This window comes from Lonchura striata, chromosome 7 (assembly GCF_050655825.1).
Source record: "Lonchura striata isolate lonStrDom1 chromosome 7, ASM5065582v1, whole genome shotgun sequence".
In the NCBI taxonomy this organism is placed as follows: Eukaryota; Metazoa; Chordata; class Aves; order Passeriformes; family Estrildidae; genus Lonchura; species Lonchura striata.
Window position 1 is genome coordinate 10,576,464 of NC_140709.1, and position 14,615 is coordinate 10,591,078.

Sequence of the window (14,615 nt, forward strand, 5' to 3'; positions counted from 1 at the left end):
TTTTAGAAATACTTTTCAGGGCAAAGATCCCCATTTTCCACATTCTGTAAAGAAGTGCAAGTTAAATTGCATGGTTAGCAACTATGTCATCCTTTTCTCCCTTCAGATAAATTACGAGCTATCCTTGTTTTTTTTGCTCTAGTAAAACTTTCAGGAAAGTAATTAACTTTAGATTCCTGAAATCAAAGATCAATACATTTATTTTTGTGGAAAAGAGTAAATGTTGTCAGTATGTTAACCTGTAGAATTTGTCTCACTCTGAGCTGCTGACTCAGGTCATTTGGCTGCTCATTCTGACAATGTTATTTAATTACTGGAAGCTTGGGGTTTGTAAGCTACAGAAAACCAATAGCAGAATTAGGGGCATTGCTTCCTTTGATATGCAATACATGTTGGATTCTGGTGTAGAGTAAGAAGAACATCTTGAAGGAAGCTGTGTGTCACTCAGTGATTAACAACATTTCTGAATGGATGCTTGCAGTGTTTACTGCAGAAAGATTGCTCCCATGCTGGCAAATTACAAAACTTACAATGTATTTCCTTTTGCTTAGAATTAGTATTGTGTCACCAGAATTTAGTAATAATTTTGCAACCCTCTAAGGATAAATAGAGTAAATAATACTGTTTCTGAGAATAAGAAACAGATTCAACTTTGAATCTGGGTGAAAAAAAAGGGAGAAGAGAAGGCACCTCTGGAACTGGTTCATTCTTTACTGACTCCATTGACTTGGGCTTTGTCACTTGGGTCTTTGCTCAGTGGATGTCAAAAGTTACTGAGTTAGAATAATAGTGTTGTGTTTCTTCTAAAAGAGGCAGTGGAAAATTGGACCCTTTCATTATTTATCATGCTGCATACTGCATGCCATGCAGAACAATCAGTGGGTAATGTAAGGGTCCTCCTGGCTTGACACTGCCCTGTAGCAGAAGCACTAAGCCAAAAATTCTCACCACTTGAACATTTCTCTAGAAAGCTTTGAAACTGCCATGAAGGGATTTAGGCACCCAGTTCCCTTTGAAATTAGAACTTATTTCAAATTAAGTTTAAAGGGAATTGCTTATTTCAATTACCAAAGCCACTTGCAAAATCTTCAGTGCCTATTAAATAAATGTTTTTGTCGCAACAGACTGTGGAAAAATCAAAGTTCTGATGAGATTTTTAAGAGTAAATAAAGATTTTTATGTTTACAAATAAATATTCCTTTTTCAAAAAAAATATTACTATTCCACACTTGCAAGTATTTTGTTGTCCTTAAGCAGAGGACCAAACCACAAGGAATTAGCCCAAGATGAGGTAGATTTATTTGCAAGTCTAGAACCCAGCTTTCTCGATCCTCAGTCTCAGGATTAGTTTGCATGCAGCATTGAAGATAGTATAGATTTTTTTTTTTTAAGTGTCATCACAATAGTTTGCATAAAACATGAGCTTTCCAAAAGGACTTTTTTCAAAGGCTTTTTTAATGATTTGCTGATGAAAAAGAAGCATTACAGCAGTTAGATTCTATTTTTTAAACTTCACTGTGGCTGAGCCATGCAACATAACTTTGCTATAGTAGGAAGAAACTGTATCCCACTTATTGCTACTGAGAAAAAAGATACTTTAATGCTTTAGAAAATCATGCTCATAAATCTAAGCATTGGATTGAAGTGTTCGAAAAGAAATGCCCAATAATTTTTGTAGGACTATTTCCAGTAAATATTAAGAAATGGCAATTATCACCTGTCACAATCATTGTTATGAAAACCTGACAGGATGTCCTGGATTCTCTTATCTGAATAATAGTTCTTAAATCCACCCTTCTCACATCCAGACCACATACATTGAAGGGCTGACCCAGCATAGTGTTTAATTGCATAAATGTAAGTTCTTCTACTCAGTTAAAAATAAAATTATATCAAAGAAAAAAACTTTTTCTATACACCTGCAAGTTATTTAGCATTTAGTATTTGGTATTTTGCTGATAGAAATCTTTTATATATGCTACTATGTAGAACATTTAATTTTATGTCAAACACCTTTTTAGGTAGCTGTATAATAATACAGCTGTAATACAGGTAGCTGCATTCTCTTGCTGATGGTTATGAATAAATGTCACAACTGAAACCGTCCAGATCAAATCCTCCAGAAGGTTTCACTGTCACCTTCCCAGATCTGAATTTTCAACATTATTGGTACTTGAATGCGAGGCTGAGTAGAATGGAATGGAAACCATTAAAGTAAATATAATGGAACCCCTTATTATGTTAATATATTCTTTTCCATAGTAGGGAGATATTCTTGTCCAGAGTAGGGAGAATTCTAAGTATTAATAACCATGGAAAAATTATGAGTCAGTGTCCAAGTGATTGGCATGCAGTTCTATTATTTTTTTTTCAATCTTGTCAGAGAATCCATGTCTGCAAGCACCATTTTAAGAAAATGTTATTAAAGCATTAAACTTGATGTGTCCAATTTAGTTAGTATATAATTAAATCAGTAAACACTTCAAGTGTTTACTGATTTAATGATATTTTCAAATTATTATTAATATTATAATATTAATATTATTATATATTCAAATTCTGTTGATTTCTGTTCTTTGAAAATAATATGAAGCACAGCTTAGATGAATAAGAAATGTTTCAAAACCTTCATTTCATGACAGATTGTTTTGTCCTAAGTGTAAAACTTGCCACTTTCTAGGCAAGGGAAGAACTCAATTACTAAAGAAGTTACTGTTCTGGTCAGAGATGTTCTTTTAATTGCAGAAGTGTGGGCACTGGGTAGCAGCTGTGACCTGTGGCTGCTGCTGACCTCTTTGGTGGCTGGGATGGTCTGAGATGCTCTTAGTGAGGCTGTCCAAAGCAGTTCCCTCAGTCCATTCCTTGCCCAGAAGGCTCGTGCTGCTCTGCTCCTGGCTGCTGTGAGATCCAGGACATTTTCTGCACCGTGAGTGCAAGTACTTAGTGTGTTGGAACAATATGAATTACATTGTCAGAGGAGCCTCTAACCAAACTTTTCAAGGAAAAATTAATCTTTTTTCCTAAGTTGAAAATTCCACTCTTAGTATTTGATGTAAATCAAATTGCCATTAGCTGTTTTTAAGACCTAAATAGGATTTCTCTGAAATGCTGAATTATGAAAGGTGCTGCCTTTGTTCCTGAGACTGGAGGCTCCAAGGGTGAGTAGCTGTGCCACAAGGCCTGACAGCCAAGCTGGGCTGAGGTAAAAAGGCAATGCAAGATTTAACCTGGTGTCTCTGAAGGTTGGTTGCTTCTATAGATGAAAAATAAATCTGTTACTGTACGTACAAAATGAGCAATGGAGAAACACTAATTTGTTGTCCAAATCCCTTCTCCTGAGTGCCCAGTTCAGTACTGTTTCTGTAGTGCTGGGCATGCATTTTGAATCTCTGCCAAGTTACTCTACAGTTCTCATTGTACTGACATTTTCTGAGTTAATATTGGCACAGAGCAGAGTTTTCCACGTGTTTTCATGGAGTCCATCTTACATATCTGTATGTTGACAGAAGGACAGAAATGTTTATTGACTGTCTTAGAGAGAAAAATGAACAGTGTTTGCAATATGGCCTTAAACTGAAGAGGTATCATGCTTCATTAATTTACAGTTAAGTCGTTGGGTAGAAATTGCACATCTAAGGCATATAATAGAAGCATTAAGTTTCTTGTCTATAAAAAAGGGACCTAAATCCACTAGTTTAATTAATGTCCGAAAGCATATAGCACCTAGGTTTTCCCACTGAAATAATTTGAAGTTCCTGAATGTCCAGATGACCTGAGAGTGTTTTCCTATGGAACAGACTGGGTAGCAGGGTAGTAACCTACCTTTGATTCCTGTCCCTACACTTGGGCACAGCCTTTTAGTGTCTAATTGTAGCTGTTCTCCCAGCACATAAAAATGGTGAAAATTAAACTTATATTTAAGAAACTAACCTTGCTGTCTTGCTCCCACCAGAGTTCTTAGAGCATTTTACATGGCCTGGGTTGTTTGTGAGCTCTATTTGATACTGGATCTCTTCTGCACTGCCCAGATTTGCTTTAATAGTAGAAGTTGCTCAAGAATGGTGCTACTAAACTGCTATGGAATTTTTTATTCCTTCAGCTGAGCTGTTTTCAAATACTGAGTTATTTTCAGTGTACCAGATCATATTGTTGAAGCTCTGAGTATGCGGGTATATCCTAGCTGTATAATGACTGCAAAAGTGAGTATTTCCTGGGTTTTATTTTTGTTTTCAGAAGGCAGAGATTGTATATTTCTCAATTACAGGACAATCTCTGCATGATTTAGAAACTAAATATGGGATGTTGCAACAAAATGACAGTTGTTTTTAATGAAAAAAAATAAACTCTTTTAAAACTGCTATGAAGCACACAAACTCAAATAATTGACTTGCATGGAATTAAGTTTTCTAGTTTCTGCTTGTCATCAAATTTAAACCAGAGTTGCTTTCTGTTTTATTGTGTTTAGATACTAAACAGTTATTTAGAAACATTATAAGAAATTTGCTCTCTGACATGCAATGAAGTGAAATTGTTTAAACAAGCTTGATGAAGTTTTCAAGCTACTGAAAACTGTGTGTTCAGTGCATTGTGTTTGTCATTTCCTCTCTAGCAATTAGCACAGGTTCATGAATGTATGAATAAACTTTCTGCTACAATTGTAGCCATCATTTTTTTCCTGTTTCATCTTCTCTGTGCTAAAATCTGTAATGAGTTTTTGTACCATCAGCAAAGTCTGTGACAGAAGCAATGATAGAACAGAATAATTGACTACTTTGACCACAAGGCTGAATGTTTCATTTTTTTCTGTACTTCTAGCTCTCAGTCATTCCATACTTTCTGGCAAAGCAGGCAGTAGTGAAGGTTGACAGAGAACAGCCACTTTTGATTCAGACCCAGATCTTTCTACCTCCAGAAAGGTCTGAAGGAGGTTCCACTGGGATTCATTTACACAGGGGAGAGAGAGACACCTCACATCCCACAAGCCTGAAGGATCCAAGTGAGATGGGGAAGAAGGAGCAGATACTTGAATCTGGGCTTTCCATAAATTTTCCATAAATATTCTTCTTTCCATGGTGTCTGACACATTACAGACATGACTCTTTTTTCAGTTTCTCTTGAACTCTGAAAATGCTGAAAAAAAAAAGTTTAGTTCAAGATGAAATCCTGACATGTTTTGCATGAGGGGAAAATGGTTTTCTATGTGCCTGTAGTATGAAAGTATGCCATTAACTCTTCTCTCCTGAGCTGAGTCTGTTCCACAAGCAGACAGAAGCAGGGATAGGTCTTGTTCTTTATGCTACTGGAGTTAGGTATTAACTGTACTTGTTTACCAGGTACTGAAATCCATCACTACAGAAGACTTGCACATAATTTTAGGCACGTCCCTCAGGGAAGACAGTGGGAATTATGGATTGGTTGGGAATACTATCTTGAGTACTGATGTTTTTTTCAGATTCTAAGAGTTTTCCCTTCATGCTTTATGAAAGCAAGTTGTGCAGGGAGCCATTTCAGGGGAGGGATATTCCTATTTTTAGTAAAATTCCAAAAAAGGGAAGCAGAAAAGAAAGACGGAGGCTTCTGAGAGTATCTGCTCTCACGACTGCACCATCAGGGAAAGGAAGAGCTCAACAAAAGTCTGTCAGCCTGGATGGGGTTTTTTCCCCATTTTGCTTTATGTCCCCCCCACTCTAAAACAAGCTCTGTAAGAGGTAAACCTGCCTTGTAATGTTTATGTTGTTTCTAGAAGGCAGATTATTTAAGGGGAAATATTGGTCCTTTTACTTCCAGGCTGATTTTCAGCATTGGCCCATTTCAATGTAAATACCAAAAGAAGGACAAACCATCTTTAAGAAAAAAAAAAAATGCAGCAGAAGAAGACTTGAACTAACATTTCCAAGAGGCTCAAATATTTAAATGAAAACAATCATTTGACCTTGTCAACTTTGAGTAATCTTTTTAGTTTTTTTCACTGTCTCCAGCAGCCTCTGAGAAAAAAAAAAAAAAAAAAAAGTTACATTTGAAAGAGATGCATAAGATGAGCTGGTATTTTTAAGGAAGATCTGAGAACAGTGGGGTGTTATTAGGCAAAGAAGCCAGTTACAGAGAGCCAGAGACCTGTCCTTGTACTCATCCCCTTCCACCCTGCCTCAGCCTTTCATTTCTGCTCAGGGATATTTGTGTCTGCAAAACAGGATATTCAGCCAGACCTTCCAGCAACCCTTGGCAATCTGCATGGTTTGATGAAGTCCAGTGAAAGTCTGTATATCCTCAGTTAAGTGAATATAATGTCCTGGTGGGTAAAAACTAAAATTTAAACTAAGAAAATTGTACCTACATATAAAAAGCAGTTCCCTAGCTGAATGAAGTGATGAGTTCATATTCTCTGCTTTGCTGTATGGAAATCTTCACTGAGGTGAGAGTCTTTTAAACTGGCTTAAGCATAGTTGTTCCAGTCTGCACGCACCTTGACTATGAACTAAGGTACTGCAGCTAATATACAATGTCAGTCAAGAGGTGATCTTTGAATGAAAATCATACTGGATTCAGGAATTTCCTTTTTATTTCTGAAAAATAGCAACAGTATCTGCAACCTAAGATGGCACTTGACAAATGGTGCTTTTGCTTCGTCATCTTTGCTCTTTGTTCATATCAGGCTCAGTGAAGTGTGGAAGCAATCAAATTCCTGTCATTGTAGCTTGTATTAAAATCCATTGCAGCCGTGAGAAGAGACCCAAGAGCTATTTCATTTCAGTTTAGAGAAAAGCAGAGAATCTGATGTCGAATACAGCACGCACACAAACAAAAATGTTTACATGTTTCTAAACCATGTAACTGAGTGAGTTTACATGGGGTTATGCATCTAATGAGTAACTAATGGGTTATTTCCATTAATTGGGATGTTTAAGGGCAGATAAGAGGCCAGACTCTAAAGGCCTTTCAGCTGGCACCTGATCATATACAGAATTTCATCCTCATAATATGGCTCCAACCTGAAATAGGAGTTTCAGCTCAGGGTGTGACCATACCATGACAAAGAGGAAAGCTGCTCTGGAAACACCACTTGCTGCCTTTGCTTGCACAACTTGGGCAGGAAAGTGGATGAAGAAATACATTTGCTGTCACCACAGCAGCCAGGGTACATGTCACTCTGTTGGTGGCCCAAAAAGTAATGTGTCCCTTTAATGAGTAGTTGTGCTCTTTGAAGGCCTCAGTTTAAAGAGGGTTAAGTCCCTGTGGAAGATGTGGTAGGACAGACACCTTGCTTACAGACTGGTAGTCCAGAAATACTGGGATAAACACCTCACAAATACTCATCTAAACCTTTAATTAGTTCTGTTGGGATGGCAGTTGTCAAAGAAAGGCTTCTTTGGGAAATATCCAACTATTCTTTTTTGTCTCAGCCATAAGTACTGTGAGAATGTCCTTCCTCTCTCTCTTTTTGTGTTTCTAGTTGCTACAAAATCAATAAATTCAGAGCATATAAAAGCCAAGCATACTTTTAGGAAGAATTACTAAAAAATGGAAAGAAGGTATTTTCTGTATTAACTGCATAAATTTCTTTAGAATGAACTGAATAAACACTGTTGTTGACAGCTAAGCCATTAGATATTTTTAAAGTTTTTGGTCTTTTCAGATCCTATACACATCACCTGCTATCTCCAGTCACTCTAAAAATCAATCTGTCTGTTGTTTGAGCTATAGCATTAGACTCCCACAGTGGTTTTGCAACTCATGGCTCCTGAGTTTCATGGAGCATCACACGATTGTTCCAGAGTATCATGCATAGCTTGTGGTTTGCTGCAGCCAAAGGCTTATAATCTAAAAACTGGTTTTATTGGTTTAGTGAAATCAGGGGGATATTTTGCTGCTAGTGTCTTTCTAATTTGAAATAACTAAATAAAGAAAAGAAAGGACCAAAAATTCAAAACTTTTGCATCTGTTATGACTATCACTAGGCACCTCTGTATAGTCTGCCAGATACTCAAAAGCACTTAGCACATGCTGCTTCTGTTGGAGGCAATAACATCTTAAAAGCCAGACTACTTCAATCATGCTGCCTAGATGAGCATAAGAAAATAAGAAATGTTCTTTCATAGCAGAGGCCCTTCTCTGACCAGGATGCTTAGAATAGCAGGCAAAAAGAGAGTGCAGTAAAAGGAATTTCACTTCTGGAATTCAGTGGTTTGAAGGCATTCAGACTGTTGTATTTAATGGCCACCACTATACAAAATTCCTATGAACTTGTCCTTTTGAACCTATGTGCGTTTCTGTATTGTAAAACATTATATGTTTGTGAATTTAGATTATAGATGTTATATTTCACATGGTGTTTCTCTTATGCCTGCTATCTGCTAATTAAATTGGGTGGCCTCTAGTTCTTGTTTTGTGAAAAATAGTTAATAGTAATTTTCTACCTATGTCTTCTCTATTTTTCTTCTACTTACCCTGCACAATTTGTAGAACATTGTCTTTCAAAAATGTATGGATCCAGATTTCAAGTTCTAAGCCATATATTTGTAGGTATGACATTTACTTTTGAGAAGATAGCAAAAAGTTGTCCCTGCTTAAGGAAGAGGATGAGGCAGAGGGGTGGTGCTAATATTAACTTTTGGTGTAATGCTGTTTCTTTGCAAGCTCATGAGTGGTATGAGAAACAGCATGTGGTATTAACTACTCTACTTTTAACTGAGATCCTTCAGCATTGATTATGCTGGAAATCTGAGGAGAAATTCAGTGTGAGATGGGTCTTAGCCCAGTGTTTTCATCTGTTAAACTGCTATAAGGAATGTATGATGATAGATTGTAGGAGCAGTGTAGAAGATTTCTTTGACTGTTTCATAAGTTTCAGCTTCAACTGTGAATATTCTGAGGATCACCCAGGATAATAAAAGTGGTTTTTAAAAATATTTTTAATTATTTAGTTTAATATCCTGGAAGAGCATGTTATACTTTCAAGTTCCAACAAAGCCTTGCTATGGATGTTTGTGGTTAGCGTGGTACCTTGCAAAGCTCACCTTTGCATTCACATGGTTTGTTGTTTGTTTGTTTCTAACTAGGTGAAGCAACAGTGAAGAAGAAACCAGCTCCAAAGACTCCTCCAAAAGCAGGTAATTTTTGCATGTGTCACCCACATTTACCAGTGCAGCTGTTTGCCTACCAAGTTGGTTTGCATATGTGATTAAATGGTAGGTAAGTCCAACTTGTTTACACTGTACTAAGAATGGAATTATGAGCATCCAAAGAAGTTACTCTCAGATGGACTTTAGCAAGATCCTAAAAAAGTCAGTAGTGTGTAACGTATGCTCTTTTACACATCCACAACAAAACTTGTCTTTCTGTGAAAGAAATTTTTCTGTGTACCACAGAATCCTCTGAGTAGCTACTACAGAGAAGGTGATAGATTCTACTACTACTCATCACTGGCATTATGATAACCTGTTTGTGTATTTGCAGTCTCTGAGGCAAAGCTATCTATATTTAAACTTAAAAGGAAATTTCCTCTATAGGAGCCTCTTTTCAGTGTCTTAAAACTTCACCAGACTTTTAAACTGTTCAAGCTGCTTTCTATGCCAGATACACACCTCAGCCTAGATTCCTTCAGATATTTACAAAAGAAAAACACTTTTAAAAGGTCAAGTCTAGAGTGCAGGGAACCCACTTTGTTTTAATTACTTTGAAAAGGAAAAGAAAGTACTTTTCTCATGCCCAGTAGCCCTGTGCTTTGTAAAGAATGTTACATTTGGCAGTGAAGTGATTGTAATATTAGAGAATGCCTCTTACTGTGTCTGTCAATATGTCCTCAAGTCTGCCCCCTTCAATACACACACAAGAATAATTTTTTTATCATGCTGCTTTTATAAGCAACAGTATAGGTTTCACCCTGGAGTTGTCCAGCCTATGATATTTCTGGCCTCTGTGTTTAGCAGCTACCAGGGGTCTGACACTCAGCAGCACAGCTGAGAGCCAGGAAGGAGCACTGTTAGCAGGAGATGTTCTGCCATCTATTGATACTCAGGCAGTGAGAGGGAACAGGAGGAGGAATGAACAGAGGGGAATGAATGGGACTGCAAGGTTTAAAAGAAGCACTGTGATACACAAACAAAAAGATCCATCATTGCTCATGGCAAAATTTAATGTGATGGAGAAAGACATCAGTTTCCTTCCTTGTCTCTCGTGATGTTTTCGTGCCACATTATGTTTATCTGGCTACCGAAGCCAGAATCCTCATAGGTAGATCTTGAGTCTTAAATTATCTGAATTCTCTTGATGACATCAGGGAGCAGGTTTGCAGACCCTCTCAGCACATCCACGTTGATAAGAAGGTAGCTGAAGCCATTTTTCAAAAATAAAAAGTTCAAAAGAAAAAGAAGATTTTCTGAAAAACCCACAACAAAATTTCATAAACTGTATATTTGGAATTGGTGGTAGGTACCAAGGCTTTGGTACCTTTTTGTCTTTTGGATGTCTGTACCTTGGTCTTGCATGAGCAAACTTTGAATGGGTAAATTGTTATTGCTTTGCTGTCCTAGAATAACAAATCCATGGAATTGTTTTCATTGCAAGCCACAGGTAACTGCTAATCTGGATTTCAAATGCTGCTCTGAAACAGTTGAGCTGAGAAATGGGTGTGTTTTGAATTTTAAGAAAACTTAGGGTCATTTAAAGGGTTATTTAATTTATGTTCTTTTTTCCCTTCAGCTGCTCCTCCTCAGATTACTCAGTTCCCAGAAGACAGAAAAGTCCGTGCAGGTGAATCAGTGGAATTGTTTGCCAAGGTGGTAGGAACAGCACCCATAACTTGCACCTGGATGAAATTCCGTAAGCAGGTAAATTGTCTTCTGGTTATTTTAACAATCATTGAAAAAGCAGAGATGGAAAGGAATACCAATTATCTCCCATTTTTCAATCTCCCTTCCTGAGGAACTGGCAAAGTCTATCTTGTTCCTACAGATGTTTTCCTTACCTCTACTGAAAACATTTCACTGATGAAGATTTCACAACCTCCATTAGCTAATTATTGCAGTGTTTATATAATCATAGGGTTAGAATTTTTTCCTAATGCCAAACCTAAATCTTTCTTGCTACAGTTCAGACCTTTTGCTGCCTGTCCCCTCCTGTAACAAATTATAGTTTCTTTGTGAAAAGTCTTAGACCATGAGTTAAAGGATAAGTGATGGGAAAGAGACAGGTATCTGAAAAGTGTCACAGGGGACGTTTTCTCATTTGAAAATGACCTCTTCTTTGTTGATGCTGGGTCTGAAGTTATGTCAGAGGGGCAAAATACCATATAAAAAACATGAGTTAATTGTCTTGCAACACAAACATCACCATACAGGGCACAACAAAAATCCATGCCATCAGTGCCCTCACTCCCTAGGTTTAAAGTTCCTTCTACTTGAATGAATATCTTTAAATTATATCACATGTCCATAAAGGCAGTGTCTAAGGCGAGTTGCTTTAACAAAGCTATTTAAAATCACTTTAAATCAAATCACCCAATATGCAGGTTCAGACTGGGAGATGAAGTGTCACGTTAGGACAGAGCAAATATAAGTATCTACTGTGGCTGCTGTTCTGTTTATTTCGTTCTGAACTTGTTATGCACTCTATAGAACACAAATAAAAACATCTCCTCCGAGAAGGAAGTTTAGACTCTAAATCCAGACATGTCAGCATTTAATTGAAAGAATTCAAAACAGTTTGTTAGTGCAAAGGGTATTCCAGAAGTCCATCCTTGCTAACTCCAAATAACCTTTTACTTTAGGGGAAAGGGTGGGTTTTTTCCTGAACTCTTATATTTCCTTAAATTTCTTTAGTTTCAAGACTGGAGTTAACCACAGCTTTCCACAAAAAATAGGTCTCAGAAGCTTCAGTGACATCGAGTGTTTGATTTTGCTAAGTTCTGTCTTAACATTTAGGTAAAATGTACCCCTCAAAACTGAGTTTCTGGTTTGTGCAGAATTCTAAGTTAATTTGATTGATAAGATTGTTGAATACAACAATCCTATTTACCTAGATTTTAAGGTCTTTTTTATATGCATGATCTATGTGATAACAGCAGCTAATATGTGATAATTAGCAGCTCCTATTGCTCATATCAGATCCATAACCTGCAATTCAAAATATTTTTCTCCTTTGTAAAATGCTATTTTTACCATCTTTATACTTTCTTCTTTAGTTATCCACTATGAGACAAAGTAAAGTATTGCAAAATCATAAATTAAAATGACAAAAATTTTTAAATTATTCATTCTGGTAAATGAGGTACAAAAGGAAAAAATAAGTTCAGGAAGGTTACTAAACACTGTAGGAGGACAAGTGAGGGCAGCAGTCTCTCATTTATTACTTTAAAAGGGGAGCCACTTATGGTGTTCTGTGCTGCAACATAATTTTGCTTTATTTTTCACTTACACTTCACCCCATATTGTTTTATACTTAGATTTCTTCCTTTTCTATAACTGTGGTTGATTTCAACTCTGTTCCATTCCCAGTCCTGAAAGTGAAAACCAGCCAAGTGTTACGACAATTTACTGGGAGTTATTTGTAGTTGGTATTTGAGCTGATCCAGCAAGTGGTGAGCTGTGATTTCAGCCCTGCCACTGTTTGCTGCATCTTCCTCTCCGTGTTTCTTCCTCATATGCCCTCAGGTGCAGGAGAGCCACAGTGGCCTCTCTATCTCTTTTGGATGTTCCAAAATGGTATCTTTTGCTTGCAGAAAGGGAATGTTGTGAATCTGTGACCCATACTGTTGTATGCCATGGCAGTGCAGTGGTGGGATTCTGGAACTTGCTGAGCTAAAGAGGGAAAAGCCCTGGAAAGCCTCTTCATCAGCTGAGTCCATCACTGAATGCTGACAGTTGTTGAAGCTTCCTAACTGCAACCAGAGACTTTTTTTCAGGATCTCAAAGGTCCAACCCATGTTCCCCACAACCACTGCAAACCACTGAGCATCCTCTCAGGGCTGTCTCTGCATCCTCTCAGGGCTGTCTCTGCATCCTTTCAGGGCTGTCTCTGCATCCTTTCAAGGATTTCTCTGCATCTCTTGAAGTCTTTCTCTGTATCCTGTCTGGGCTTTCTCTGAATAATGTGGATCTAGTTCTACTATCAGCCTTTGACTAATTTTAATGAAGCAAAACATGAAAGACATTTCAGAATCTCAGAAGTATGTTGGCAGGGTGGAACAACTTTCAGTAGAGTTTAACTCCACATAATCCCATTTGCTAACTTGCTGTTTGAGTTATTGTAGGAAAATCTTTCTAAAGTTACTTTGGGGCAGATAGCAGTGCATGTGTTTTGTCTCAGTTGAGGAAAGAGCAGGGAAAGTCCTGTTCTTAAACTTTTGATTTCTTCTTCTCTGAATATATGGGACAAGATAAGGCAAGCTAAATAGCCTTCATTTTTAATTAAATTCTGAGAATGGTTTGGAAGAGTCACTTATCTAAGAAGGAAGTGGTGGGAGGAAGAAGGGCATTGACATTATGTTGTCTGTTTCATAAGAACACAGTGTACAGCTTCTATAATTGCAGTGTAGCATGATGAGGTTTTTAAAGAACTGCCATGTCTCAAGCTAATGCTGATGAAAATCTAAGCCACCTTGGCCATTTATGCTATGATAGCTCTGTTTCAATTAAAAACTAGTTTATAATATGCCTATGGTATTCAGCAGAGATTTGGATTTTTGATTCTTTAGAAAATTAAAATGCTATGGGAAAGCTCAATATGCTCTTTGAATGACTCTCTATACAGCTGTAGTGTTGAATCTCCATTTCATGCAACATTGTCTTCAATTGTTCAAACCCAAGAAACTGCTGCCCTGGTTTGTGTGGAAGTACAGAATAAACTTGGTTAAAACAAGAGGGAAAAAGTCCCAGCTATGGATGATCTGCACCTTGTGCCTCTAAGAACTAAGAAAAGGAAGAATTAAGGCTAAACCCATGTTCTACTGTGGTTTCTCTAAGATATATGAGACCAAACTTTGTTCTTTTGACAGTTGCACAGTTTGCACTTTCAGCCTGTCAAAGAGAAGTTAAAGAGTGACACTCCTGTTCCTAGTGGGCTCCCTGTGGCCTTTGCAGGACTGGAGCCATTATAATGTTCCACTGCATTTCTAGGTGATTTGTGTTGATTACACAGTTTACCAGCTGCACATACTTCTTTAATAGAGTTATCTGCAGATAACACTCAACATAATAACATTGTATTGTGCTTTGAGCTCTTTCAGATACAGAGAAATCCATCACATAATTTTTCTTCTAATTTGGCAGATTCAAGAAAATGAATATATTAAAATTGAGAATGCTGAAAACAGCAGCAAGCTAACAATATCATCAACAAAGCAGGAACACTGTGGCTGTTACACCCTAGTTGTAGAGAACAAACTTGGCAGCAGACAAGCACAAGTCAACCTTACAGTTGTTGGTAAGTCCAAATTAATATTTTATTAATATACTTACTCTTCAAGCATCTGTCTACATTTGCATTTTACATAATGACATGCATCAGGTTAAAGAAAAGAATCAGTTAAATTAAGAAGACTGAAATCAGACCTAGTATTAAAAAAATGGATAGTGATATTTTAATAAGGACTGTAAGTCAGTAGATCACTAGGGCTATCC

At 37.3% G+C, this 14,615-nt stretch overlaps 1 protein-coding gene across 5 annotated transcripts in view; it reads left to right on the plus strand.

The window, feature by feature from the left end:
- The window catches only part of MYLK (myosin light chain kinase), a 195,598-nt gene that overhangs the window by 138,780 nt on the left and 42,203 nt on the right, over positions 1 to 14,615 (plus strand). For all 5 annotated transcript variants that reach the window (XM_021526062.4, XM_085584908.1, XM_085584907.1 and 2 more), the window contains 3 exons: positions 9,057 to 9,107; positions 10,699 to 10,826; positions 14,265 to 14,418. In XM_021526062.4, the coding sequence (XP_021381737.3) occupies positions 9,057 to 9,107; positions 10,699 to 10,826; positions 14,265 to 14,418 (333 nt within the window). The remainder of the gene's footprint in view (positions 1 to 9,056; positions 9,108 to 10,698; positions 10,827 to 14,264; positions 14,419 to 14,615) is intronic.